This window comes from Rhinichthys klamathensis, unplaced genomic scaffold (assembly GCF_029890125.1).
Source record: "Rhinichthys klamathensis goyatoka isolate OS25496 unplaced genomic scaffold, OSU_Roscu_1.1 h1tg000210l_1, whole genome shotgun sequence".
NCBI lineage: Eukaryota > Metazoa > Chordata > Actinopteri > Cypriniformes > Leuciscidae > Rhinichthys > Rhinichthys klamathensis.
In genome coordinates, this window is record NW_026606735.1 from 626695 (window position 1) to 654681 (window position 27987).

The following is a 27987-nucleotide window of genomic DNA, read 5'->3' on the forward strand; positions in this document are numbered from 1 at the left end:
ACCAGCATAAATCATTTTGAAGTGTATTCAAAATATTCAAATATTCTGAATGTTCTGATCCAATCTGACTTCTGACCTGTAATGCTGCCTGAATCATAATCACACTGTTCGTTCGTTGGCCAGAGGAGAACTGGCCCTCCAACTGAGCCTGGGTTTTCCCAAGGTTTTTTTTCTCCATTCTGTCACCTGATGGAGTTTGGGTTCCTTGCCACTGTTGCCTTGGCTTTTGGCTAGCGTAGTTCTGGACATTTATATTCAACTATATTATTGATCTGCCTAACTTAAGGTGGACGATGACGCAATTTTCTTCTAGAAACAAACTTTGTTGTATTAATTTCATGTTATCACTGTGAAGCTTTGATACAATCTGTATTGTAAAAAGCGCTATATAAATGAAGGTGACTTGACTTGACTTGAAGTTATTGTGTGAATGTATACCTGCCAACTGCACTGAAGTAATTTCATACTGAAAAGAAGAAATTGATTAATGTACAGAAGCTAACAACATCCACATAATTTAAGACAAGAATTTGGATTACTAAGGTCTTGGATTTCTGAAAATACAGAACTTATTAGTGAGATAAGAGCCATGTCTTACTCACTGCAACATAATCATATCATAACGGATGTCTCAGATGTGAAGGAACAAAAACAAGGAATAATAATTAAAAAAAGAGCTGTCATTTTTTTATTAAGGCAATACTGACCCCTAGTGTTTACACTGGCAGGCAGAAGCCATAGATGTATATCTATGGGCAGAAGCCAGGTAAGTAGGATAAATATTTGAAATAAAAGCAAAAAAAAAATTTACATTGTATAACTTAGGCTACATTTGTATGGAGGACCAACTCTACCATATTTAAAAATAAATACAGAAATAAATAAATGCTCAATAAATAAATAAGCATACAATTAATTGCCCCAAAAAATACAATAAACAAATAAATGTAGGTAGAAATTAAATTATACAGTGAGACATAAATGTATATATCTCTTTTAATTAGCTTCTTTATTTATTCACCTTTGTAATAATTACCTTATTTATTTATTGTCCGTTATAATCTTCAACTTTATTTATTAATTACTTATTTTTTTAAGTATTTATTTATGTGCATGTTATAATATTTTTGTCTGTTTTATTCTTCCTTTGTATTTTTTTACCCTATTTATTTCTTCAATGCTATTTATTTCTGCCTGTCGTTTTTACATTTCTGTATGCATTTCTGCCTCATTATGCAAATGAGGAGGGGCTGTGTCTTAAGGGGTCAATTTCTGCCCATAGAGAGCCTAAGACCCGCCCCTCCGCTTCCGGCTCATGGGACCTTATTTCGGAAAAAATATGTATGGTCAATGGCGAGAGACAACTTATCTTTTTATTCCGTCTGAACTGTGCCCTGAATTACACATATGATGTCTGTCAATTTAAAAGATAATTATGAAAGTCAAGAAAGTCGCAGTTTGTCATAAAACAGAAGAGTAACATTTAGTTTTATGTAAAAATCGCTCAATGAACTACATCTCCCGGGAAGCGAAACAACGAGCGAGATCCGCTGCTCGTGTGTGTGCAGTCTGGCACAAAACACTCCGGCATGACGGCGTAACGTGACGATTATAACGTCAGACTAGACGAAATGACAGACGTTAGCTTCAGTAAAGTTAGCTTTATTCATTGAGAGAAAATGTGCGCCGTTTGGGTTTGTAGTCTTTTTAATTACGTATTTTCACAGTCTTATACCTCAACAGTTTTACAGCAAACTGTGACTTTCTTGACTTTAAAATGTATCTTTTAAATTGGCAATCAGGGATGAGTTCCCTAATGAATATTAATGAGTCTTCCCCTACCACCCTGCAAAAAAAAAAAAAAATTCGCGGCCGGTGGCATGTAGATTCGACCGATGCAGTAAAATGCTAACCAACCAATGGGCAGAAGTTGACCCCTTAAGACACAGCCCCTCCTCATTTGCATAATGAGGCAGAAATGCATACAGAAATGTAAAAACGACAGGCAGAAATAAATAGCATTGAAGAAATAAATAGGGTAAAAAAATACAAAGGAAGAATAAAACAGACAAAAATATTATAACATGCACATAAATAAATACTTAAAAAAATAAGTAATTAATAAATAAAGTTGAAGATTATAACGGACAATAAATAAATAAGGTAATTATTACAAAGGTGAATAAATAAAGAAGCTAATTAAAAGAGATATATACATTTATGTCTCACTGTATAATTTAATTTCTACCTACATTTATTTGTTTATTGTATTTTTTGGGGCAATTAATTGTATGCTTATTTATTTATTGAGCATTTATTTATTTCTGTATTTATTTTTAAATATGGTAGAGTTGGTCCTCCATACATTTGATTTACAACAACGACAATAAAATCTTTCCTCAAAAAAGAACAATACAATAATAATGTCCTCATAGTGTATCATTCATTTAACTAATATAATATACGTAAATACATATCTCTGCTTAAATAATATTGTAACAGGCAAAAAATGCTTATTAGATTAACTAGAGTAAATAACATTACATACCAACGGATCCATCTTGTCCAATCATGTAGGTTCACGATCTGAAAAATGTGTTGCTGCACGAGGGTGTGTGGCAAATATCTGACCAATCACTGAACGCATACGTAGTAAAATCAACCAATCAATTTTAGCCTTACAAGTATGCGATACTCTTTTCGCGGAAGTTGACGTTGTTAACAGCAGGGCAAACATTTCTGATCATATCCTTTATTTATATTGAGAATAACACGTCTATAACCAAGAAGGTATGTCTGAACATTTGCGTCTTGTTTTACATTTTATAAAGTAACTTACGTAACTAGCCGCTGCTTTTAGGGTTGGGATAAAGTCTTTCTGTAGAAATCAAATGCATGAATGATGTAATGACTTGAACTGGACTGTTTATTTTAATGTGTCTACCATCGGGTGATCTTTCAGGTGTCAGATGTGGAAATATCTTGTTCTACAATATTATAAGTAACGTTATTTACCTACTGTGTTATTAAATAAAAAAACGTCAGTGTGTTTTAAAATGTCAGTGTGTTTAAAACATATATATACATTTATGTATACATTTCAAATACTGGTTAGGTGCTTTAAAATATGTATACAATATTACTGTATTTGTGGCCACCCCTGACCATAAGTAAATTTTACTCTGATCATCGGACTACCAAAGAGCATGATTGTAAGTGTGGTAAGAAATCACTGGACATAAGAAGGTAGCATTCAGATCAACATTCAGACTATTTCATAAACTGTCAGAATTCCCCAGATCCACCTGACTCACATTTGACTGTAAGGGGATTTTTTTTTTTATCTTGATTTAACATTTTTTGTCTTAACCTTCTCTCTCACAGGTTTTCTATTCTCACAGGTTTTCAGTTTCATGCTAGAATGTCAGACATGTGGCCTGGGAAATCTGGATTCCTTGACTGATGGCAGCTCTGGCAGTATTTCGCCATGCCAGCAGCAGTCCTCTGCTCTGGAGTTGGGGACCCGTTCTGTTTGCCCTCCTGGGATCAGTTTGTGTTCTGTTGCTGCCTTTAGTGGGCATAGAGGAGCAATGCTGTGCCACACTGAAGGGTATTGCTCTTTTGCGCTGCCAGCTGTGGGGGGGTGTCCAGCGGCCTGTGGTCCACACAACCAGCCTGACGATCCCCTTCACAGCGCTAGACCTCCTGCCACAAAAACTCAAGCCCAGCAAAGGTACAGTTGAAGATGCTGCTGACTCTATTTACGTTCTTAATGCATGTCCCTGGACTTATTGTGCATAATGTTTTGATGAATAATTTATGTTATTCCAAATGAAACATGTTCATAATCTTTAAAAAAAAAAAAAAATCTTTAAAAAAAAATTTAAATAGGTTTTTCCTCTGAAATTAATCCTTCTGATTGACTCTAAATGTATTATTAATAATTTGAATTATATATATTTCAGATGCCGTGGTTCAATGTCTTATAATTGCAATATCCTTTTCCAGTCTGAAACTGTCTTCTATTTAAAGCTGCAGTCCGTAACTTCTTTGGGTTAAAAATGATCCAAAATAATTTGAGCAAGTACATAACCAGCCAGTGTTCAAAACTATCTGCTTGCCTTAGCTCGATTAAAAACGGTAAGCTTATAATAATGTTTTTAATTCCAGTGGTACTGGTGGATTTCCGCGGGAGATTTGAGCATGTCTTTGCGTCATTACGTCACATCTGTACACATAAAGGAGTCTCGGCTAGTAGGCTATATTGTGTGTGAGGATGTTGGAGATGGAGATTTATAGCCTTTTCTCACAGCACTTGATATAATTAAACTTATTAATTGATGGCGTATCCAGAAAGGTGACAACTGGGGATTCACCCGTTGTAAAATGCAAAAGACTTTTGACTTCGGAGTGGCTACAGAAAAAAGAGACTGCAACAATCAAATGCGAAAACAAGGATAAATATGAAGGGCATTAAATGTAGTCACGCAATGCTTTAAAAAAGGGCATTTAAAAAAGTCACGCGCGATTTACTGCAATGCTTTTTCCCCCTTCGTTGGTCAGAACAAAAGTGGATGTTACTTACTTGTTCAGAGGACATTTTCCGGTGAAAATTCTTATGTTGGTCATACTTCCAAAAAGTATAATCTGTGATTCTGAATGCCAGTATCCACACCGGCGCGGTGACTGACAGCCTCACATTCTCCTCAAAACATTGTGTTCATCCACACTGTGCCGTGCCGAGGCACAACCCACGTAAAGTTGATAATTCCTCGAATAACTGCAATTGCAGATTTCAAACAGAGATGGCGACAAAGAGGAAAAACTACGAACTGCAGCTTTAAATATTTTTTTAAATGTAACATTCCTGTGATGCAAAGCTGAATCTTCAGTGTCACATGATTCTCCAGAAATCATTCTAATGTGCAGATTTGGTGCTCAAGAAACATTTATTATTATTAGTATCAACGTTTTTTTAATCAGTATTTTAGTTTATTTCGGTTTTAAAATGTTCTGTTAACAATAACAACACTGTTCCGGTAACACCCATTTTTTCATGACTGTCAATTCACTCTCCTTTTTTTCTTGTTGAAATTCCAGTTTCTTAGATATTATGTAAAAGGGTTTGTTTGTGTTTTTTGACAGTTTTTTATTCTAACACGCTTTTGTCTCATCTAGCTTTTGAATGTTTGTCAGGTTTTAAAAGCAATTTACTGTGTAATAAATTCAGATCAAATATATACGACTGGAACAAAAATGAAGTGATAGTGCCTTTTGATTATGCGTCTCTCAGCTGGAATGTGGTATTGTGTAACGCTCACCATCTGCTTGTTTACAGAGACTCAGTTGGAGGCAAAGGCGGCTCTCCAGCAGGCTTTGGAGATGAAGAAAAATGGAAAAAGAGAGAAAGCTCATAAGCTGCTTGTCCACGCACTCAACATGAACCCTGAGTTTGTGGATGCGCTCACTGAACTGGGAACTATTCTGGAGGAAAAAGATGTTGTCCAAGCTGACCACCTCTACACCAAGGCCCTCGCCATCTCGCCCTGTAACGAGAAGGCTCTGGTAAGCAGGGATCGCACTCTCCCTTTAGTAGAGGAAATAGATCAACGGCACTTTGGAATCATCGATGGAAAGGTGCGACGTCTCATGTCCATCCCCAAGGGCAACTCTGCCTTGCGTCGGGTCATGGAGGAGACCTACTACCATCATATTTACCACACCGTTGCTATCGAAGGCAACACGCTCACTCTATCGGAGATTCGCCATATTATTGAGACCAGATATGCTGTTCCAGGTAAGAGTCTTCAAGAACAGAATGAGGCAATTGGTGTAGATGTAGCCATGAAGTACATCAACACCACCTTGCTGTCCCGTGCTGGAGCGATCACTGTAAATGACATCCTAGAGATCCACCGGCGGGTTCTAGGCTACGCCGATCCTGTGGAAGCCGGGCGATTCCGTGCTAGCCAGGTGTTCGTGGGACATCACATCCCACCGCACCCGCAGGACTTAGACAGGCACATGCAGGAGCTGGTGCAGTGGTTGAACACTGAGGAAGCGCTGCATCTACACCCGGTGGAGTTTGCAGCTCTCGCGCACTATAAACTGGTTTACGTGCATCCGTTTGTGGATGGGAACGGACGGACGTCCCGCCTGCTCATGAATTTGATTCTAATGCAAGCTAGTTATCCACCGATCACCATTCGGAAAGAGCAGAGGGTAGAGTATTACACCGCCCTGGATACAGCCAACGAGGGTGACGTTAGGCCCTTTATTCGATTTATTGCGAAATGCACAGAAATTACACTTGACACGCTACTGATAGCCACAACCGAGCATGCAGTTGGGCTGCCTGGGTCAAGTAATCACGCCTGCCCTGACTGTAAACGCACCATACCTGTGCATAGCTGAAAGATGTGTTGGTAGATGGGAAAAGATTGCACATGCATGTAATTGAAGTGCCATATGGTCCATATCAGCCTCTGAAATAAATCATTGTCTAACCTTATACTGCTAGCTTGGGTCCTACAGTACATGGACAAATTGTGGATCCATTTTAAGTTTTTTTTTGTGCATTTAATGTGTAGCTATATTCGTTACAAATCCTGTTTGTTTGTTCACATTTTACCCCTACAACTTTGTAGTCAGTTTTAAATTAGAAATGAAAGAAAAGCTTTTCTTTTCTTGGAAAAAGAACAGGTCTGTGAAATGCTGAAAGATTGCAGTTCCATTTAATTTGGTTTGTTATAATTTTCAGACGCTTTGCCAGCTGAAGTACATTTATTGTGAACTCTACAACTTGTTGGACACTTTTCTCTCTTTATATAAGACTAGCTACCAGGCTACAGTAAAGAAATGTCATGTTCAAAAATGAAACCTTTGCCATTAACTAGAGCATAATCCCTGATTTAGTTTTACATCACAAGTTTCTTTAGGTTTATTTTAAAAGGTCATTCATTTTTAAATGTAACTGAAGTACATTTTCTTCTTTTGCAATATGAAAATGATTATTCAGTGATGTATGATCATGCAAGGGATATTAAGATTGATTACTGGAATATTGTTGAAATGTTTTATTCACAATGTGAACTTTTTTAATCAGTATCTTAAAAGATCATTTGATTAATTTTGGGTTTGCCACCATTTTCAAGCACTTTAGTTTGATCTATTTAAACAGGTTTAATTTATATTACTACTTCTAAAAAGCTATTTTATTATTGTGTGTAATAAATTATTTTGCAACTTCTCATGTCTTTCTAGTATTTAGTGGATTTATGTCTTAATTTCCTTTTGACTTTTCATATGTAGGTTCATAGTCAGTATCCACTGTTGTGAAATATGACCTGCTGATAAACAGTAAAATGTCAGATGTACCCTTGACAAAAGATCAAACTTATGTATTTGTTTTTAAACAAGGCTAAAAATCAATGCGAGCATAAATATCACACAAGTCATATATTTGACAACCACATACATTTAATTGCTTCATTAAACAATTTAGGCCTTAAAACAAAGAGGATCAAATAAAATGAAACCATATAACTACATACAACTTGAGCAACACAGGAAATACAAGAGCATTATTAGAAATTATTGAGTGCCTAAAGATGACACTGACGTGGTAAATAAAAATGACCAATCTATAATCAAATAAACGAGTCAACCAAATCAAGCGCACAATTTATTACATGTATACTATGTTTTCATTATTTTTAGTGTGGAACAAGACATTGCAACAGCACTTTTTTTTTTCTCAATCACTACTTTAGGCCACTGTGGTGATCAAACGCAAATATATAGAGCTACTTTTTTTTCCTTTTTTTTTTTTTACTTCGTTCAAAATATACAAATGTTTTACAAAACTATGGTCAACCATTGAGGGGTTGAACAAGAATCAAACACAATCAAAAGAACAATGCTGGAGGGAACTGTCTAGTGTAGAACACTGCAGTTTAAAGAAATACATCAGCTTAACGTTTAATAGTGGATGAAATACATCATTGCCATCAAAACCAGTAAATAATACTAATATCCAGGACATTTAAGATGATCTATGTGGTGTGTGTATATACACAATACAGTATATGATGGGTTCACAATCAGGTGAACTCGTAGTGGAAGGTTCTAGCGATATACAGCTGCATAGATTCAACTTCAGGAAAGGTCCAAATAGGTTGTAAAACTATCGTGCTCAGCCAGCCCTTTGAATATGACCACGTACGCATGTGAAATCTAAGGTTCTACACTGTATGTTGAATTGAATCTGGCTGTAGAGCGCAAGCTTTAACCTTCAGACCATTATTGAGTACACAAGGTAAGGCAGGTTTACAAGCTGTGTCAGCAGTTAAACCAGATTCTAGGGCAGCATTTGGAGAAAATACAAAAATGCGTGATAAAACTGCAAATAGAATCTACTAATTTCCAGGACAGGACACAGCTTTTAAATCAAGTGCTGCAGTCTAATACACACTAAAGTTGAAACTCCTAGACAAAAATGTGTTGTTGGCAAGGTGCTGGATTTTATTTGCTGACAAGATCATCTATTACCCTATTAAATCTTCATTTAGAGCTTTTATGAAGACATTACAGAAGTATGCTGTAAATCTACACATGCAAAATAGTTGAGTTTCAAATGGTCGTGGTACTGCAAATAAATTATTTATACAACATGCAGTTCAGATATTATATAAAATAAAGGTTTTGATCTTTATATTTTTGTTTGCTTTGACAAGGCAGAGGTGCAGGACGCATCTACAGATCAGCTGCCCCAAAGGGACCTATTGAGAAATTAAGCTGCACTGAAACTTATGATACATCATGTATTTTCATATTAAATGTTCTTGCATATACCTTTTAAAACAATGGTTCACATCATCCGTTTTAACATCCTGTTAAAAAAATACTTGCTGACGAAATCTGAAATCTGCCCCCTTTCTTTATTACTAAGAGGTTAAAGAAAACAATACAGCTCACATCTCCATTGATTAGGTGTTAAAATAGTTTAATTATATATCTAGGGTGGTCACGTATTTACAGAAAGTTGGCTAAATTAAAACGCTGTTTCTCCGCTGGACTTCGTAAGGACACAGCATGGCTTTCTGTCAGAAGGCAGGTATTCCTCTTGTGTTATCTGCATACAATTTCACTTTTTGAGCAGCATCCTGGCAAAGTCCTCATTGGACAGAGACTTGGTTTGCGTGTCCAGGCTTGTGGTTCCAGGTCCTCCGTGCACTCCATCTGTCACTGTGGCATGTGGTACAGAAACGGTCCCGTTCTCCGCTTTGGCATCTGGAGCACTCTGTCGGTACAGAGAGCGTGGCAGCAGAGAGACCTGAGTGCGTCCTTTTCCCCTTCTGAAAATAAATAATAATGTTTAAAGAGAGAGAACTGATGTTTTCAGTAAATCAGGACTGTGAAAAGAAAATTGGAAAACTGTAGGATGTTAAAACACAGAGGCTTTGTCACATGATGTTAGGGCTGGACAATTTGGGAGGGGAAAATGTAATTGTGGGGTTTCGGATTAAAAAACAAAAACAAACAAAAAAACTTGCTGTACTTTTTTTGTGAGGCTGAAAAATCTGGCCTATTTTTTAAATATATACATTTATTAAATAATAATAATTATTTTAATTATGATCAATATTATTATTATTAAATAAAAATATATTAAACAAAATAAATATATATTGTAATATTTCACTGTAACAGAGTATTTAAGAAACAATTTCATTTTAGGGAGAGCTTACAACAACAGGTTTATAAGCGCTTCTCTTTACAAATCTGGCACGTTGTTCCCAAATGCATGTTATAAGCGACCCAAACTCAGAGCAACTCAGTTCGCAGTAAATGTTGCTCCACATAAATTCATCTCTGCAAGTGCTGTGAGAAAACGAAAATGCCACTTCACTCTGAAACACACAGCGCATACATTTATTTAATTCAATTGCATCCTTTGTGATTTGAGAATCACCATGTCATATCACAATTTTGTTTTAATGCAATTATTCGCTCAGCCCTACAAGATAGTTACAGTTATAGTTAAACAGGCAGCTGGAAACCTCTTTTTCTTTCCCAGATCAAATATTACAAAACAACAACAACAAAAGTATTTTCTCTGGAGACATGGGGCTTTGTGAATGTTAGTAATTATGTTGAGAAAACCTGTGGTCTTGGCTACAAGCAGAAATCCAACACATGTGACCTGCCGCATCAAGTACTTACGCTCCCTGAGGTTGCCTTTGCATGGTTGCCCCCAGGATTCGACTGGGTGCTGCTTTCTCTTCCATATTCCTTCTTGGGGGGTTGCTAATAGCAACAGAGAGTGTGAAGTTCTCCAACATGGTGCCGTCCATCTTCAGCACAGCCTGTGAAGCCTGTGCCTCATTCTCATATTCCACATATGCCAAACCCTACAGAGCACACACATAAATTACTGTGGAGAGAAAACAACCTATTCCTTTAAGTTTTTGTTTAAAATGTTTGTTGTTGTTGTTCTTTTTTTTACTTTTGGACACGAGTAATATATTCTGGCAATATCAGCTTGGAGATGACTTCTTTCAGGCATACTGGGACAGTCGTGTTTTGTATTCATGTTGGTGACAGAGACCTACACACCTTGGGTTTGCCTGAACGGTTGGTGACTATCCGGATGGCTTTGATTGTGCCGTGTTCTTTAAAGAGGTCCTCCAGTGTCTCTTTAGTGCAGGTGTACGGCAGGCCCGAGATAAAGATCTTCTGCTTCTCCATTGACGTGTTGTACTTAAAAACCTGCCAGGAAGAAATTGTTATAAAAATGATTAACATTTTTAAAAAAGCCAACCAAAGGAAATGTACTAATTGTTCACTTGAACATAGGGATGACGTGGAAACACCAAAAAATTCAGTAGTATACAGTCTAGATACCTTGAAATCAGGATTCTTGCTCTTGTCCACACAAGGAGACACATACATGGGCCGTCCATCCACCTCCTGCCTGTCTAGTTTCAGTGCCTCAGGTACAGCTAGCCGGTCCTCAAACTGCACGTAGCAATAGCCTCTAAACACACCTTTTGGTGTATACACGAGCCGCACCTGCTCTACTATCCCACAACCCTTAAACAATGTCCGCAGCTTGCCCTCGGGGTCTTCCAGATTAAAGGCCAAGTTACTGACAAACACACTATTTTCATCTTTGCGCTGCTCCTTTGACACGTCCTGGGGTTCTCGCTGTGCTTCGGGCGCTCTCTGCTGGTTCTTGCGGAAACCAGGAGGCTCAGTTTTACGCGGTGGTGGAGCTCGTCGGCCGAAAAGCCCGCTTTCTGTCTCCATGAGCTCCTCTGTGGCCGTGCTGCCAAAGTCCCCTTCCCCTCGGAGCCTCTTGGATGGCAGCTCTGCACATGTTTGATATGTCACTACAGCCAAAGTCTGAACCACACTGTTAGCTTTCACAAATGGCTTCAATGTCTCTGAAAACAGATTTTTTTTTTTTTTTTTTACACTAAACAGAATTATAGAACCTAAAGCTCTCCGTCCATACCTTCTTCATCTCCCCATTCCTCCTCGCCATCGTCTTCAGCTTTCCGTTTATCCCCTGTTCTGTTTGCTTTCTGGCTCTTCTTTTGGCCTTTTTTATCTGCCTTGGCTTTCCTCCTTTGCTCAGCTTTCTCCTCCTCTTGTCTGGCTAGGTTAGACTCTTTTATAGCCACCTGCAGAAACAGCATACAGATGGCTCATTTATAAACATTGGTGAGCTTCCTGCCAGATGCCTCAAACATGATACATACATATCTGAATGCTTAAATATTTCTGTTATTTTTAACAGGAAAAAGGGCATAAATGAAATTGAAATATATGCCAAGTTTGGGGAAAATTCCAAAAAGGCTAGTTATAGGACTGACTCTTGCTCTCTGCTCATTGACTCTGTTGAGTTTGGTCCCTGTTTTTTGGACTGCAGCATCCCAGTCTTCCAGAGAGCCTGTGAGAGACAACACCCACATAAACACTCAAAGCAGGACACCCACATAAACAGCAGTATATACATATGAATGAATTAAACTCACCCTCCACTCTTTCAAAGTTGAGCAGGACATCACACACATGCTCAGGGTAGTCTGATGTACATTGTACAGCTCTGTGAAGAGCCTTCCTGCAGTGAACAGCATCTCCATAGGACCTGATCAACAAGCATACAAACAATTAAAATAAATTAAAATAACCTCAACAACTTATTAGCTAAGGAAAAGTCAGGGGCAGCCCTATTAGCACACATTATTCTGATAAAACAAACAAACGTTTGTTTTCATAAAATTTAATCAAGTCACGTAGTCCGTGAGGGACAGATCCTAAACATCAGTTATTTGTGGTAACTACAGTATGCCGGGCAGGATATCCAAACGTTCATCCCTATTATCCATCGACCTCAAATATGACTTATCATTTGAAACATTAAAGGGATAGTATACCCAAAAATGAAAATTAGCCCATGATTTACTCACCCTCAAGTCATCCTAGGTGTATATAACATTATTCTTTCAGACGAATACAATCAGAGTTATATTAAAAATATGTACTGACACTTCCAAGCTTTATAATGGCAGTGAATGGCCATTTCTGTTTTGAAGTCCATAAAAGTGAATCAATCCATCATAAAAAGTGCTCCACACGGCTCCAGGGGGTTAATAAAGGCTTTCTAAAGAGAAGCCATGGGTTTTTGTAAGAAAAATACCCATATTTATAACTTTATAATCTAAAATAACTAGCTTCAGCCAGAAGACCGTACGCATACTACGCAAGTCGACTTGCATCACAAGAGTAACCCGTGACGCATGTAGGATGTAGGAGCATCGTAAGCTTAGACGCCTCTCGCGGTTTAAACAAATAGAGCTGTGCAACAAACTCAAGCTCCTCCTATATTATATAGATACATCCTCCGACATTTCTCTTCAAAATTTCTTGACATAATATAACTCCAATTGATTTCATCTGAAAGAAGAATGTCATATACACCTAGGATGGCTTCAGGGTGAGTAAATCATAGGCTTATTTTCATTTTTGGTTGAACAATCCCTTTAACCTAGATAAATGTGTGCTATTATTAGGCACATATCCAATTGTTTGAGCGGAGTGTGGAAGCTAAACTATAGCTAAATACATCATTCGAGGGTAAAAGGTAGCTGTAAAGGGTCTACTTTTATTTTTGTAAACTCACAATAACAAGAAAACGTTGGGTGCCTTTGTAAAGAAAACAAACAGGATGTGCTTTCTCCGTGAACTGGAGCGCGTCACAAAAATGAACCAAAACTCTGGTTTTGGTATAGGCTACTTGCCTCACAGACACGAGAAATATATATAGAAAGCTTGAAATGACTCATTTTAAATGGACCCATTCAAATAGAAAACAAATACTCTCTGCTTAAGTAATCTGTATGAAAGATGCATTTCTATGGCGGAGATGACGAGTCAATGTCGTCAACTTCATCTTTGCAGCCGACACTGACACAGAAAACACGAATTTATTAATAAACTATTAAAATGTCTCCTTGCTCTTTTTTCTGACATGCATAATCATTAATTTTGCAAGTGCTTTGTGGCAAGTTTTATGCGTGTGCTTGAGCGCGGAATATCTAAATTCCTATAATAGCCTATAGCTATATATTAAACGCTCATGGTTTAGAACTCTCCTCAGTAAATATTTAAGTAATTAAATTAATATAAACGTGCGATTACTTGACTAATGGCTTAAATTAATGACTACTAGTCGACAACAAAAATCTTTTACCTATTAGCACACATTATTCTGATAAAACAAACAAATGTTTGTTTGCATAAAATGTAATTAAAATGTGATAAACTTGCTCAATCTTTAAAATGTAACTGATTTTTCTGTTGATATAACCAAGGTCACACAGCCAGTGAAAAATTATATTAACCAATAATATTATTGCACACAATCCCCCCGCCCCCCTCAAAAGTCTAAGACTGTACACATTTTTCCCCCTCAAATGAACGTGAATTTCAGAATATTTTAGTATTTGGGTTGACCCCCTTTTGCCTCAATCACAGCAAGCTGCATAAACTCCACAAGTTTGTGTAAAACCTGCTAATCACATTATGCAGCATGATTTGAGAATTATTCAAAGAAAATCTTGTTCTTCAACAGAAGCAAAAACATATGACTTGTTGTACAAACAGATGAAAATTACTGACCTTTCCAGGTTGTAATATTCCAACCACATGTTGGCATATTTTGCATTCCCTTTTGTCATTATGCTGTCCCACAGTTCACGGGCCTTCTGCATGTTCTTACAGTGTAAGGCCTGTTTGGAGCAAACAGACACAAGCAGCACTGTAACAATTGTGGACAGACTGTAGTCAGCAGAATGACATTACTTAATGGAGGATGGACAGATGCAATGGTATAGTGTTTCCTCACCTCTATCTTTGCCCAGATCTGCATTATTGTGCAGGACAAATCTCCACTTTCACTGAACCCTGAGAAGAAGTGAGACAGAAGTGAGACATTTCTTTCTACCAAGTCTGCTCTCATACCTCAAGACAATCAGACAAGATACTTACTCTCTTCTACATCCTGTTTCAGGTAATCGAGGGAGCGTGCAAAAGCTGCCCGCAGCTCGTCCAGCTCCCTGCTCCACACTGCAATGATCAACAAATCCATCAATAGTAAAATCACCAGATTCACTAATCTGATATCAGCTGTGACTGTGGACCAAAACTTGAGAATGTAAGAATAGATCAGAAAAAAGGGCAGAAAAGAAAAGCATATGGTCTTGCCTTTGCTGAAATCAACACGTCTCCTCAAGTAGTCCAAATAAGATTGCCAGATTTCAACATAATCGGTCGCCTGGATGAATCCTGCATTCAGGGCCTTTTCAAACACATCTAAGGACATATTTTTGCATGTTAAAAATGGTTCTATTCCTGCAAAAGGTTTTTGTCATTCATAAATTGATTCAACATTACAGTGTTCCCACACCTTTTGTCATTATTTCATAGAGATTGCACACAAACATATATTATTTTACATTTAGAACTGAGCATAATCTAAGAAAGTTATATTCACTATATAGATGTTTTCCATGACAATAGGAATCCTGTTCTAAATCACAACATTTGATGACGCAGAAATTATTGGAACGAGTACCTGTCACTGTCTGATGGTCTGTCCCATGCCGCTCTAAAGCCAAAAGATAGCTCTTCCACAGGCCCATGGTCCAGGGACAGTTCCTGACGGCTCGCTCATGAGCAGATAACACTAGATCTTTTATTTTCAACTGACGATCCTGAGGTAGAACAGACTTTTTTTTTTTAAATATATATATTTTTTGCAGTAGGTGTAGAGAGTAGGTGTGAGTGACCAAGCAACATCCACCAAGAGCAGCTATTTGACTCAAACACAAAAATGATGGTTTAACACCTAAACCTTCTGCCTGTGAATTTAGAAAATTTTCAATTGAACATTTAAAAAATATATATACCAAAGGGACAGTTCAAAATCCTGTTTCAAAGCTGTCCTATTTAATAACATATCAAGGATGTAACAGGTAAAAAGACCAGAAATAAGGCTTGTTTCAAACAAATGCAGAGGAAATGAGAAAAACTATACTTTTGTTTTACAAACATGACTGCAACTTTAGGTTGCACTTGCATGCCTGATTTTCCCAACTTAACAGAATTGTCAGGATGGATGAAGAGCAAATTCACACCTGAATTTTCTGTTTCACTCAGAAACATGTTACACAATTGAAGTCAAAATAAAACCAAAATTTAGATTTATAGATATGTAAAATCAAGATATTAATACAGCATTGCTTGTTTAAATGTACAGAAAAGGTCTTCAGCCTTTTTGCCTCCACACCAAAGCCACTGAATATGCTTCAGGAAGAGCAGGTGGTGAGTGTGATGAGAAGTCTGTAATGATCATAATTCCCCGTCCAATCCACCACTGCTGTTCTCCTGCCAACCCATTTACAAGCACGTCTGCTGCTCAAAAATTACATGTAGCATCAGGCTAAAGATGACATTCAGCAGGGAATCACTCCTCCATTGTAAAAGAGGTTTAATCTACAGCCAAGACAAATCGGTCTGTGGTAAATTCCCTTACATCAATAACCATTCAGTAAAATGCAACAATGGCTTTACAAACGGGAGAGATGAATAAAATCCCTGCTTTGCACACCCTACACCAACTCAACATCTGCTCACTGCCCTTCTGTTTTTGTTTCATCAAAGACTGAATGTGGATATCTGTTGAAGTATCAATCATGGTAGCAACGTTCTTTGAAGCATACGAGACTACTCCACAGATAAAACTATAGCCAAATACTCTGAATAGATGGTGCATGGATATTAGTAAGAAAGAAATTAAGATTCCATTACACTATGGAAACGGATCTAACACTCGTTCCTAAAGTGGTGCAGGTCATTGGTTAAGTAGAAGGCTTTAGATACAATACAGCACTTTGTAAAACCAAGTAATAACCCCCTATATATCTATTAGGCAAAGCAGCTCTTTGACTCACAGTGTGGGGTGCATATCATTTAGGCCCCATCCACACTACTGCGTTTTAGTTTAGAAACGGATAATTAAAACGAATACGATCTCCGTCCACACCAGCGTTTTAGCTGCGTATTAGAATTGATCCGTCCACATTAAAACGACTGAAAACGCGGATCACGTGACCATTCACCAACACTGGGCATGCGCGTGCCGGTGTAAACACAACTTCATTGATAAAATTATCCCACCATGCTCTGGGTTAACCCCAAACCTACGCTCCATGTACGCTCAACGCCGCCGCTGCACACGGGGAATTGTCACAGATCGCTCGAATAATAGCTTGACTCCGGCGCATGTAGGCAGTTATAGCGCTGTAAAATGCAGAATTTACTTGTACAACAGCTGCTAGCAAAGATATACGCCATGACTGATGACACCCAATCATAGAGCCGAGCGTGAGCCTCTACTACGTCATCGTTTCTAAAGTCCTCCGTCTTGACCCGTCTACACTAAAACGCCCTCCGGAGATTCAAAACGAAAAACGGATCGGCAGCGTTTCTAAACTTCTCCGTTTTGGGTCTCGGTTTTTGCCGTTTTAGTGTGGACGGGAGGTGCAAACGTAGCAAAAGGTCTCCGTTTTTAAACGAAAACGCAGTAGTGTGGACGGGGCCTTAGTTAAATAGCATCTCAATTTAATCACCTAAGAGAGTACAAGTATGGAGGCTTGATTTAATTACTTCACACATCCATAGCTGCCAGGAATTCAACCGCCTGAATGAGTTCCACTAACACACTCCAGCCCATATCCCTTAATGCAGAAGTTCATTAATTTCAGTCGTTGAATCAGAAAGCCCAAATGGACAGAAGCTTTGGCTGCTAATATGGGGAGAAGTCATTCTCTCCCCTTCTCGTTCTTATTTTTCACCCCCTACGCGCCTTCCACCATCTCTCTTTTTGTCTTGTTAACTCGCCGTTTTCCCCCTCTCCCTCCCTCCATCCATCTGGTGAGGTGCTGGCTCTCTAATGTGTTCTCAGCTGCAACTGCGCTGTTACGCGTTTGTGGCTTGTGCATCTCATTACCATCCCATTAAAGCAATTAATATGTTCCTGAATAAACAGAGGGAGGTATGGGGCTGGCACACGTGCAGATGCACATTCATTTTGTGAGCTGTGCGAAGGGCTGCTGGGTAAAGGGGGACGTGTGCTTATCCAAGTCACTCACCAGATACGTGTTGTATTTGATCCACAGGTCTGGCACAAGGCAGTTCTCCGCCAGTGCTCGCTCAAATATAATCTGGACACGGGCCGGATCCCCTTCCTTCATCTCAAAATCTATGTATGCTTGATACTCCGCCAGCTTTGGAGTTTCAGAGACCAGCTAGAACATCAAAAAGAACAGCATTAGAAAGCACAAAAGAGAAACAACAGTTTGAATTTAACAGAAAAAAGAGCCACACAGGGAAATTTCATCTGTTCTATTTAAAAGAGTGCGAGAGCACTGAACTGATTATTGTAGAGTTTAATTATAATTGGTGACTGGGTGCTTTAATTTAAAATAAGTACAGTGCAATTCTGTTTACTATTAAAAATGACTTTCTGGGAGCATGGCACATTCTCCACTTTCTATGGCAACAGCACTAGTTAGGTTGAATTTGTTTTCTGATTTCAGTTCCTCTTGTAACTTGAGTGAATTATTTGTTCAATATGAAAATCTGCACAGTGTAAATAATATCATCTACATGTTAATGCTTTATTGCTACACAAATAGGGTCACTGATTAGTTTATGTATTTGTCAGGTTGAGGTCTACAAGCTTTAAAGTCAACCTTAGCTACCCATAGCCATTTTCTTTCTCCAATGTGCTAAATGTCCAAGAAAAACAGGATATTCAAAGCAGGGAAAAAAAGGTAGAGCATGACTTGATTTTGTCCTCTGGGAATCAATTAAATAGTGAAAAGTGTTCAGGTTTTGCAGTCAATTATGGAGGACTGCCGCCAATACCAATTTGGTAAAGCAGCCTTAGTGATGTCAGCCAAAAAGGAAGTTGTTTCAGAGATGGTTTAAGCCTTTAATGTTGGATGAAAGACTAGAAAGAAAAAGAAGAAACAAGAAACCAAAAAAGACCAGAAATGTGTAATAAGAAAGTAAATAAGATTAAATTGAGATGTCATGTTGACTTCTCCTGAATGGGTGAAAGTATAGTGTTGATTAGCATACGTTTGTGGACAAAGAGCTTTCATTACCACAGATGGTTTATTCATTCAGAATCTCTAAATGACACTTGTGAAGACTGATTTTGGCTGTAAGCAGGTTACTGCTATAAAACTTTTTAAAATCATGACCAATCATTTTGCATTAAATTATGATGGAAAATCAGAAAACCAAAGGGTCTCTAACAGGGTACCCCCAGGATCCTCCAACTTAAATTCAAGGCTTTTTAAGACCTTTTTAATACCATTTCAACTGAAATTCAATGCCAACTTCGTACCCATTCCGACAGAAGTATGAGGGAAAAATGTCAAATCTGTATACATTTTAAACCCTAGAAAATAATTACGTACAAGGAGGCTACTTGAATTAAATAAAACATTTTACTTAAATTATCAGTCATATTTAATATGCAACAGCATTGTAGCGCGCATGTGTGTGTAGGCCAGTGTTAATTTTGGCAGCCATTTTTTATTTAGTCTTAGTCTTCAGACGAAAATGCTTATTGGTCTTAATCACATTTGAGTCATCCTGTTTTTTATAGTTGTAGTTGACGAAAAGTCTTTGCATTTTTTGTCAACTTTTAGTCAAACTGCAGTTACTTTACTTTTGGTAGTTATTTTATATGTAGTCTTTAGACAGAAAATGTCATAATAATTATTCTCTCTAGGCCAATTCAATTAAGCTGATGAGAAATTATTGACATTGCAATCTTTAGCAGTAGCACTTGTGCAGTTCTACATAATGATCCCTTTTCCTAAGTTCCGTGGTTCTCCAATTTTTTAGAGTGCCGTTCCCCCTGAACCCCCTCTCTTCCACTTAGACTGCAGTCACACCCTTTCCATTAAGGGACAAGATTTGCCCCCTTTAATAAATTTTTCCATTTCATTTTTTTATTAAATTTGCAATGATAAAAAACATTAAAATCGCCAGTAGGTGGCAGTAACTCACTATCTTTATGAGTGAGTCTGAGTCATTCATTCATTGAATCTCACGATTCGTTCAAAGCCACATATTTCGTTGCAAAATAGAGCAAGCCTGATAATGCTGTTTTCAATGTAGTACATCACTTAATGTTACCCTTTTTTCTTTTCTTATTTACTGTTGTATAAAATCAAAGTCACATTTGAAATCGTGTGGATATTCGGGAAACATTGCATTCTTGCTCGTATGAACACTGGTGGATATATCAGCCTGCATTTTGATCGCAGATTTAGTCGCACAAACAGCGCAAGCGGCTCGTGACAGAACACAGACCGACTGAATGACACTTTAATTTAAGTACAACATTTTAAATAAAGATCGCTGAACTGCAGCTTGTCTGTGTTTTCAAATCATCCGCGCTTCTTCAGCAATGTAGAGAGAGAGGGCGCGCATGGTTGCCAGATACTATTGAAAAGACGGGTAGAAATATGTTCTTTTAACAGAAAAGCTCTTATTTGGGGTTTAAATTATGTCATTTGTGGCCTCAGCGGATTAAGCTAGGTAGGTACTATCTTGTTCTGTACCTCACTTGCCTAGTAACCATAGTAACGGGTGCGCACGCGATTGCTTTTTCTGCTATGACGTGGAGCGCGAGGTGCGCTCAACGCTGCATACATTTTGAATTAGCCTACATTAGTAACAGTTAATTTTGTTACGGTATGAACTTAATCCTAGCAAAGGCAAAAAAAATATATAAGACCTTTGTAACGAAATCCAAGACTTTGTATACTAAATTCAAGGCTTTTAAGGCCTTAATTTGAGATGATCAAATTCAAGACTTTTTCAAGGCTTTTAAGACCCGCGGGTACCCTGTCTAAAGCAATGAGACAAGCGCATAGTTACCAAAGCCTCCTCGTAAGGTTTGCATTTCTCCATCTGTTTCAGGGCACGTTTGTACTGGTGTGTGACCGTCTCAGGTACGCCATCATCAGCCCAGTCAGAGTACTCCGCATACGTTCCCTCCATATCTACACAACACAATGTTAACACATAAACATGAGAAAAAGCATCCAGATATGTCAGCTTTAAAAACATTTTCACTGTTACTGGAACACAGTATCTGTTCTGTTTCAAAGATGCTTTGAAATAGTCTTTCTGTTACTACTGCATTTCTCACCTATGTCACCACTACAAGGAAATTTTATGACACAGAAATAGGGCAATAGAAACATGAGCCGTGCTGTACGAAAGCCCAATCTGTAATCTGGCTCTCTTAGCTGAGTGGGATGGGATCATCGCTTTCTCCACCGCATCTCCGGTGCCAAAAGCAGCCGACAAGAAAAAAAAAAAAACCGCTCACAAAACCAGACCATCTGGCTATCTGTAGGCAGCTCCTGGCTCTCCTGTCTCTAGCCTGTGTTACAGTGTCTGGCAGCGCTGGTGTCTACTTGACAGAACCTATACTACTTGGCTTTCAGAAACGTACATGAAAGGAAACCACATGCAACGGTCAATTTTATTTGCAACTCAAGTCTTAATCAATACCATCTGACCAGATTTCACTTCAGTCTAGACATGTTGTTCTCAATTTATTTTATTTCTGCCAAATTGCGCAATCTTATATTCATAGTCTAAATTCTTTCAGCATCCGTTCCCCCGAACATTTCGGCCTGTGGATAAGTTTTTCCGATTATTCATTCCAACATTGGAAAGAGAAAGAGACAAGAAAGAATGGGAAAGTGGAGGACTGGAGTGAGAGAAACAGAGCAGCTCTCACCCATCAGAGGTACAGCTAGCTGCCGCCTGAAGAGTGTGTGTATGCGGTCGAGCTGGGCATTCAACAGCTCCTGCTGCTCCTTTGATGGAACGCTGCCAGGAGGAGGCTGAACAAGAAAGAAGGGGTTAAAACACCAATACAGTACAAAACAAAACACTGCAATCACTTAAGATATTTAAACAAATTCATACTTCTCGTTACTATTCATGTGATATTTAATAACAAGCCTTTCAGCTTGGCTATTTTGACAGCCACTTTATGCCATGCTGATATTCTGTTATAAATCTAAGTAGGAACCCCGAGTACATACCTGTACTGTTGAGAGAATAACAATCTCAAACTCCCTGTAGGCCTCCCAGATTGAAGCCCCTTTAGTCACGTGTACACCCACTGCAGTCAGCGCCCTCTCAAAGATGGACCGAACACGCTCAATCCCTCCCTGAGCTCCCATTCCCCCGATTGAGAACTGTACATATTCCAACCAGATCTCTGGACCTGTGAATGGGTTAAATTTTAACAGCAGCTGTTTTTAATCCCCCAGCACAGGTTTATCTCAAAACAATTCAGAAGTAATTACATGTTCTTTCAGATTATTGGTGGTAACTGAATGCGTTTTATAGTCCGCTCAAACACTTCAACAAAAATATTACACTTAGAAACAGGTTTAATTTGGTCAAATTGTGTAGTGTTTTCTAAGAACTGAAGATTATGAACATAATTAAGCCACACTTACACACATAATCGTTGACAGCCCTCTCAAACAGCTCGTAGACTTTCTCGCGTTCCGATTCGTCTTCTATTAGGCGAATTTCATCCTTAAGCCAGTCCAGCCAAATCTCTGTTCCACCAAACATATTCAGTCAAACATAGCACGCAATAGCCATATCATCACTTGTTTGTAATACATACACATGCATTTACATACACGTTTAAAGACTTCCTATTTTATTTAAAATATTCCTTATATACACCAACTCATTTTCTAATTGCACTTTCAAAGGTTTCCCCCCTTTTCTCCCCTATTGCTTCCCAGCGCTTTTAACACACTCTCATTATCATGTCCAGTAAATCAATATGAATCACTATCACAATTCAAATGAATTGTTATCTGCAAGGTTGCTCGGTCCTGTTTCTGGGAAGCAACTTTCCTGGGGAGTGATGTGTATTCAAACCTCAAGAACAAATTCACAAAATAGCCAGGACTCTAAAAGCACTAGTTGTCCTTTCACTAAAACTCTGGCTACCGCACAAGGCACACAAAGAAAACAAAAGGAAACAAAATAAGGATGTCCCACCTTCAGTGAGAGGAAAGAGTTCACTCATCTTCTGCCTGGCCTTACGCAGTCTGTGAAGCTTCCCTTCTTGCCGCAGAAGTTTGATCAGGTCCACATGGCAGTTGTAATCAAATGCGTTGATTGACAGCTGTAGAAATGGGACACAGGTTGTTAACTTTTGCTTTCTGAGATTCACATGGTATTTACAAAATATTATACAACTGCAATCTTGATTCACAAAAGGGGCTTTCGCACCAGAGGAACATTTTCATTGTTTCTATAACTACTGGCGGGTAGGGATGGGACGATTACCGGTTTCACTATAAACCACGATAAAATGTGCTGACGGTTAGTAATATCGTTCAAAATTTAATTATCATTAAAACCGTGTTTGATTATCGCCATTTTAATAACTCGATAAATCCTGTCCAGCCAGCAACAGTCTGACGCAGGCACAGCTGGCAATGATGTTTTGTTTTTTATTCGAGAAGGAATGGCGGAAGGCAGTGACCGTGCTCAGGAGATTCGTCAGCCTTTTAAGAGGACCAAATCTGAGGTGGTCATATTTTGCCTTTTTACAAAAGTCTTGAGGGAAACTTAACCGAGGATGGTCACCCTGTCTGCAGAACATGCACATAAAAAGTCGCTGCAATAGAAACACTTCAAATCTGCCGAGTCGTCTTGTGTGACCATCACCCACTGTTACAGCGAACGCAAGGAAAGTTAACTTAGACCTCAATTCCAAAACTACGTCTGGGAAATAATTGGGCACAAAATATAGTTTTGAGATAAAATCTCTCTTTTTTATCTCTTTCAAATATACGTGAAGCTTCCGCGAAGAAAAGTTCGCAGCAAGTGGCTTTGAGCCAAAGACGAACGTGAAAGTCCAAACAAGAGTATTAAGAGTGACATTGAATGTATAGTAATGTATATTCATTATAGCCTACTCATTACCCCCATTTTTTTAACACATAATTACGGGGACATATTGAATTGAGATTAATATTTTAAATCTCACCCGTTTATAAATCCATTTTGTACAGAGTACAAAACAATCGTCCAGACAAGATGATCACAACAATATTATCAAACTCTGCATTGAAAATGAAATAATTTGTTTGTTTACAATCAAAAACGGAGACGCAAGACGGCAAGTTGTATTTGAATGAAACAAGCGCTTCCGTTGTGATACATGGATGTGTTGCGTTGCTATTGACAACGGTCATTATAAAGAAGGAAATGCCACAGAATAGAATCTTGCTTTAAAAAGTGCATAGAGCTGCTTGTTTTATTTGTTGTTTGCTGATTTTTCAAATATAAAACTTGTTGAAATGTTTTCAGTGTAAGCATCAATCTTTATTTGAACACTTTAATCTCGTTTTAACAAAACCGTGATAATATTGATAATCACGATAATTTTGGTCACTATAATCGTGATGTTAAATTTTCATACCGTCCCATTCCTAGGCGGAAGTACTCGCTTTTTGGTGTGTTTGCACCGCAGGAACTGGCAATGATGTTAGCTATAGAAACGCCTTTTGGGGGGACTGAATTAGCTCCTACTTCAGAGTAGGGTCTAACCCAGCACATTAGGAACTACCAGTGACGTAAGTGAATATTGATTGGACAAACATGTAAAACAATGCCACCCAGCATTTTTTTTAAAAGCCATGCAAACAGTTTACATCAGTGGTTTGGTTATCAATACCAAATACCAAATAATTACACTAAAAACATATAAAAACAGTAAGAATTTTTTCAACTGAATAACTTGCAATGAAAACACCTGCAAAAGATTTCACTTTGTAATGTCTTTGGCCCATTGAAAAATATAACAGTAAGTTAGAATAATAGATCAGAACATAACTTTTCATTTAAATAAACAAAAAAGAGTCAATTTTAAGTGATGCTTTTTATGAACAATATATAATCAGTGGCTGCAATGAGCTCTTTTGACGGCGCCTCACGAGATCAGAAGCTTATACGTCTTTTTGCCGTCCGAGGTGAAGAGGTGCTTTTCTATGGCGAGGAACATATGACGGGCTTGTTCAGATGGTGCAAAGTCAACAGTCTGAAGAGAGGAAAATACAGTGGAATTGAGGTTCATGTTGCTTTATAAAGGCAGAGCAGCAATCCAGTGTTTCCTCTGGGATTTTTTCCAGCTGTGGTGTCAGGCCTAATTCCACAGGGGAGGGGGCATCGCCCATGGGTGATTTCCATTAAACCTTACCCAAAAGTATAATAGGCCTAATATGTGCATCCCGTGCACAGAATGATGCGCTTGAAGCAACATGGAGTCATTGCGTGCAGCACTTCGCATTGAAAAATGCAGAAAACAAGGGGAAGATATATTGATGCTTACTTAGTGTATCATATCTATGGCAACAGTTTATTGAGCCTTTTCTTTTAACAGTTGTAAATTTCATTTACTGTGCGCTTGAAGAACAATTCATAGTGCCGTCTACTCCAGTGGGATCTAACAGACACCCGGGAGAAAGACTCATGTTTTAGAAACAGAAATAAACTCCAGAAAAACAAAGTACTTTTATGAAAAACCATAGACCTTTTTCTACAAATAAAGTATAAAAACAGGAACATTGATCTTGGAGTGAGTTTCATCGTGTTGACAGTCATACCCGAACGCGACGCGCTGTTTGAATGGTGAATGACTGAGGAGAGATACATTTCCATTAACTTTAACTTAACGACTTAAATATTCATTAGTACCTCACATTAAGCTGTTGAATGGCTTCAGAAACCTTAGAATATAGTGTACCAAAACCTTATGGTGCTTTAACAATGTTTTATGCATTTATTATGTTTAAATGCATTTAAAGCCCCTAAAAAGTATCCTGTAGAAGTTGACCTACAAAAGTTTAATATCAGATGGGCAACGATTAATCGCATCCAAAATAAAAGTTTGTTTGTTTACACATAATATATGTGTGAGTAGTGTGTATAATTATTTTGTATATATAAATGCATATATATATTTAAGAAATATTTGCATGTATATACTGGGTGTATATATATATATATATATATATATATATATATATAATTGATATTATATATTAATATCTAAAATATTTATAACACATTCTTCTTAAATATATGTGTATTTATATATACAAAATAATTATACACACACACATATTATGTAAACACAAACTTTTATTTTGGATGCAATTAATCGCGATTAATCGTTGCCCATCCCATCAATATGAAATTACATTGCTCAAAGAAAATGCTTAAATGGGAAGCATGATTGCAACGCTTAAGGGAGTATGCAAGGTATGAACTAAATAATGTCTTCTAAACTGCATTACTTCATCAGCACAGATTCTTGCTTGATTTTTTCCAAACATTTAACTAATACATTTGGTTGGGTGCGATGGGATGGCTAAAGATTCATCTGGACAAGGCAAGCATTCACTGTAGTCTATCACGCAAGAGTGGGAGACACTGGAACAGTTCCACTTCCCACGGAGAGCAAATATCTGTAGGACTTAAAAATATAAATCAGATAATGTGACTGGTTCTTGATCCACTATATTTTGCAGGGAACAAGCTAAACTTATCTTGGCTTTCTTATGCATTATAACAAAACAGAAACTGGCTGATGGTGTGTAGAGATCAGACACACTTGGCAAATTTGGCATTGCAGCTGTTGCATGGTTGTTGTTTTAACAGGGACTTGACTACTGTTCCATGCAAATCACCGTCTTTCATCCATTTATGATGGTCAGAAATTAATTCACAATGGAACAATTCAATGCAAGGTCATAGCGACTCAACCGAACCTGTGCATTTATCATGGAAAAAACAAAGTTAATTTTTTTAACAGAATCACAGAAAGCTGACACTTATGCTGAAAAAAAAACCCTATCTTAAACCAGTCTAAGCCAGTTTTCTGATCTTCTAGTATGGTCAGTCGGAATATTTTAGAGGGCATTTGGATACTTTCAAGATGAAAAACCAGCTGAAGACCAGTTTATCTAAGTTTTATGCAATTGGCATAACATATGCATTTGGAAGATGCTTTTATCATAAGCGACTTGCACAGCATCAAAGGTATACATTTGATCAGGTTATGCTTTCCCTGGAAATCAAACCCATGACCTTGCTAGACAGTTTTTAAAAGAAACATGCAGTGCTTGCAACATAGAAAGCCCCTCTATTGTGCGACACTGGTGTTTTCATCAGTTCGTCAAATCAGAATCATCATCCACTCCAAAACAGAAGTCAAACCCCCAAGAGACCAGAGCAACACAAAGAATCCCAAACCAAACACGTGGACATGACAACTGTGCAACAGTATCTTCACCCCATGAAAGCCTCCTGCTACAGCATGTGGTATGCAACCCAAAACTAATGTGTAAAGTAATAATCATGATTCAAGTCTAAAATCACCACAGCATCTAATAGGCGTCTCTCTTGACACCTCCGTTGCATACAGCTCCCTCTATATGAGCTCTATGGCGCGTGTATGAACTCCGTGCGCACAGCACGCGTCATCAAAACACTCCAACAGTAAACTTTATTCTTATAAATTTTACATAAAGTCTTTAGACATGCAAGGGCACAAAGCTCCATAGACACATTTGGGACTGCATATGGGTGGAAAACAAGCAAAGAGGCGATATGAAGGGGCAGTTTGGAGGGATTAAATACCATGGCACAAGTGCTCGCTAGCTCACTAAAGCCTTTGCTAGCCACATTCCTCAGGAACAGTTAAGCATTTCTCTATTTTTATTACTCCTGGCCATGTATTTGGTATGTTAAGCATGTATGACCTCTCTAATAAACGGGTTCTGGTAAATATATGTACAGAAACTCCCCAGCAGGGTCGTTCGTGCCGTGTTTTGAGAGCTGCGTATGTGAGGAGAGTCGTTAGCCTCATTCATTCCTCTCACCTGCTCCTCCAGCCGCTGGATCTCTGCTTCATTCTCCCGCTCGTCCTCGGACGTGTTCTCTTCATCTTCCTCCTCGGAATGCTCAACTCCCATCCCTTCTTCTTCCTCCTCTTCTGACTCCATCTCTCGCTCCATGCCCTCAGCCTCCTCTTCGATATCTGGCAACAACGTCTGTTCTTCGTTACCCGTCGCCGCCATGTTGAGTCTTATCTGCCTGGAAACAGGGGCAGGGCTCGCGCACACAACACAGGCTCGCGCGAAAAACAAGGGGGCTCGTTCAACCAGAAGGCGGGGCTCGAGGGAAAAACAGGGGGGCGCGTCCGGTCACAACTACAGGCATTGGCCGCTGTCAGATTGGCGTTTGATGCTGTAGTTCCAATTTTTTCCAACT

General features: G+C 38.4%; 2 protein-coding genes across 3 annotated transcripts; one reads left to right on the forward strand and one right to left on the reverse strand.

The window, feature by feature from the left end:
- Positions 1-2672: 2672 nt before the first annotated feature.
- Positions 2673-6511, forward strand: ficd (FIC domain protein adenylyltransferase). 2 transcript variants are annotated; one of them, XM_056263806.1, is made up of 3 exons: positions 2673-2790; positions 3402-3733; positions 5339-6511. In XM_056263806.1, exons 2-3 carry the CDS (start codon positions 3463-3465, stop codon positions 6412-6414), a joined length of 1347 nt encoding a protein of 448 aa, XP_056119781.1. In that variant the 5' UTR covers positions 2673-2790; positions 3402-3462; the 3' UTR covers positions 6415-6511. The 2 variants fall into 2 exon arrangements, with proteins under 2 accessions (XP_056119781.1, XP_056119782.1); XM_056263807.1 differs by having other exon boundaries at positions 2691-2790; positions 3385-3733.
- Positions 6512-8920: 2409 nt separating this feature from the next.
- Positions 8921-27844, reverse strand: sart3 (spliceosome associated factor 3, U4/U6 recycling protein). Its single transcript, XM_056263808.1, has 18 exons — positions 27597-27844; positions 22702-22828; positions 22140-22244; positions 21717-21901; positions 21407-21512; positions 20533-20657; positions 17721-17876; positions 15143-15281; positions 14557-14880; positions 14414-14472; positions 14188-14297; positions 12042-12154; positions 11880-11956; positions 11519-11687; positions 10906-11372; positions 10618-10770; positions 10225-10412; positions 8921-9356 (listed from the first exon to the last, which is right to left on the reverse strand). The coding sequence occupies exons 1-18, from the start codon at positions 27792-27794 to the stop codon at positions 9146-9148; spliced, it is 3012 nt and encodes a 1003-aa protein (XP_056119783.1). The 5' UTR covers positions 27795-27844; the 3' UTR covers positions 8921-9145.
- Between the last annotated feature and the right edge of the window lie 143 nt (positions 27845-27987).

Excerpts from the sequence above, each read along its gene's own strand:
- sart3 (XM_056263808.1), bottom strand. The coding sequence starts at position 27,794 with ATGGCGGCGACGGGTAACGAAGAACAGACGTTGTTGCCAGATATCGAA. Across the intron at positions 22,245-22,701 it reads ACTCTTTCCTCTCACTGAAG|AGATTTGGCTGGACTGGCTT; the intron begins GTGGGACATCCT and ends TTGGTGGAACAG. Across the intron at positions 9,357-10,224 it reads CAAAGGCAACCTCAGGGAGC|AAGGGGAAAAGGACGCACTC; the intron begins GTAAGTACTTGA and ends ATTTATTTTCAG.
- ficd (XM_056263806.1), top strand. The coding sequence starts at position 3,463 with ATGGCAGCTCTGGCAGTATTTCGCCATGCCAGCAGCAGTCCTCTGCTC. Across the intron at positions 3,734-5,338 it reads AAAACTCAAGCCCAGCAAAG|AGACTCAGTTGGAGGCAAAG; the intron begins GTACAGTTGAAG and ends GCTTGTTTACAG.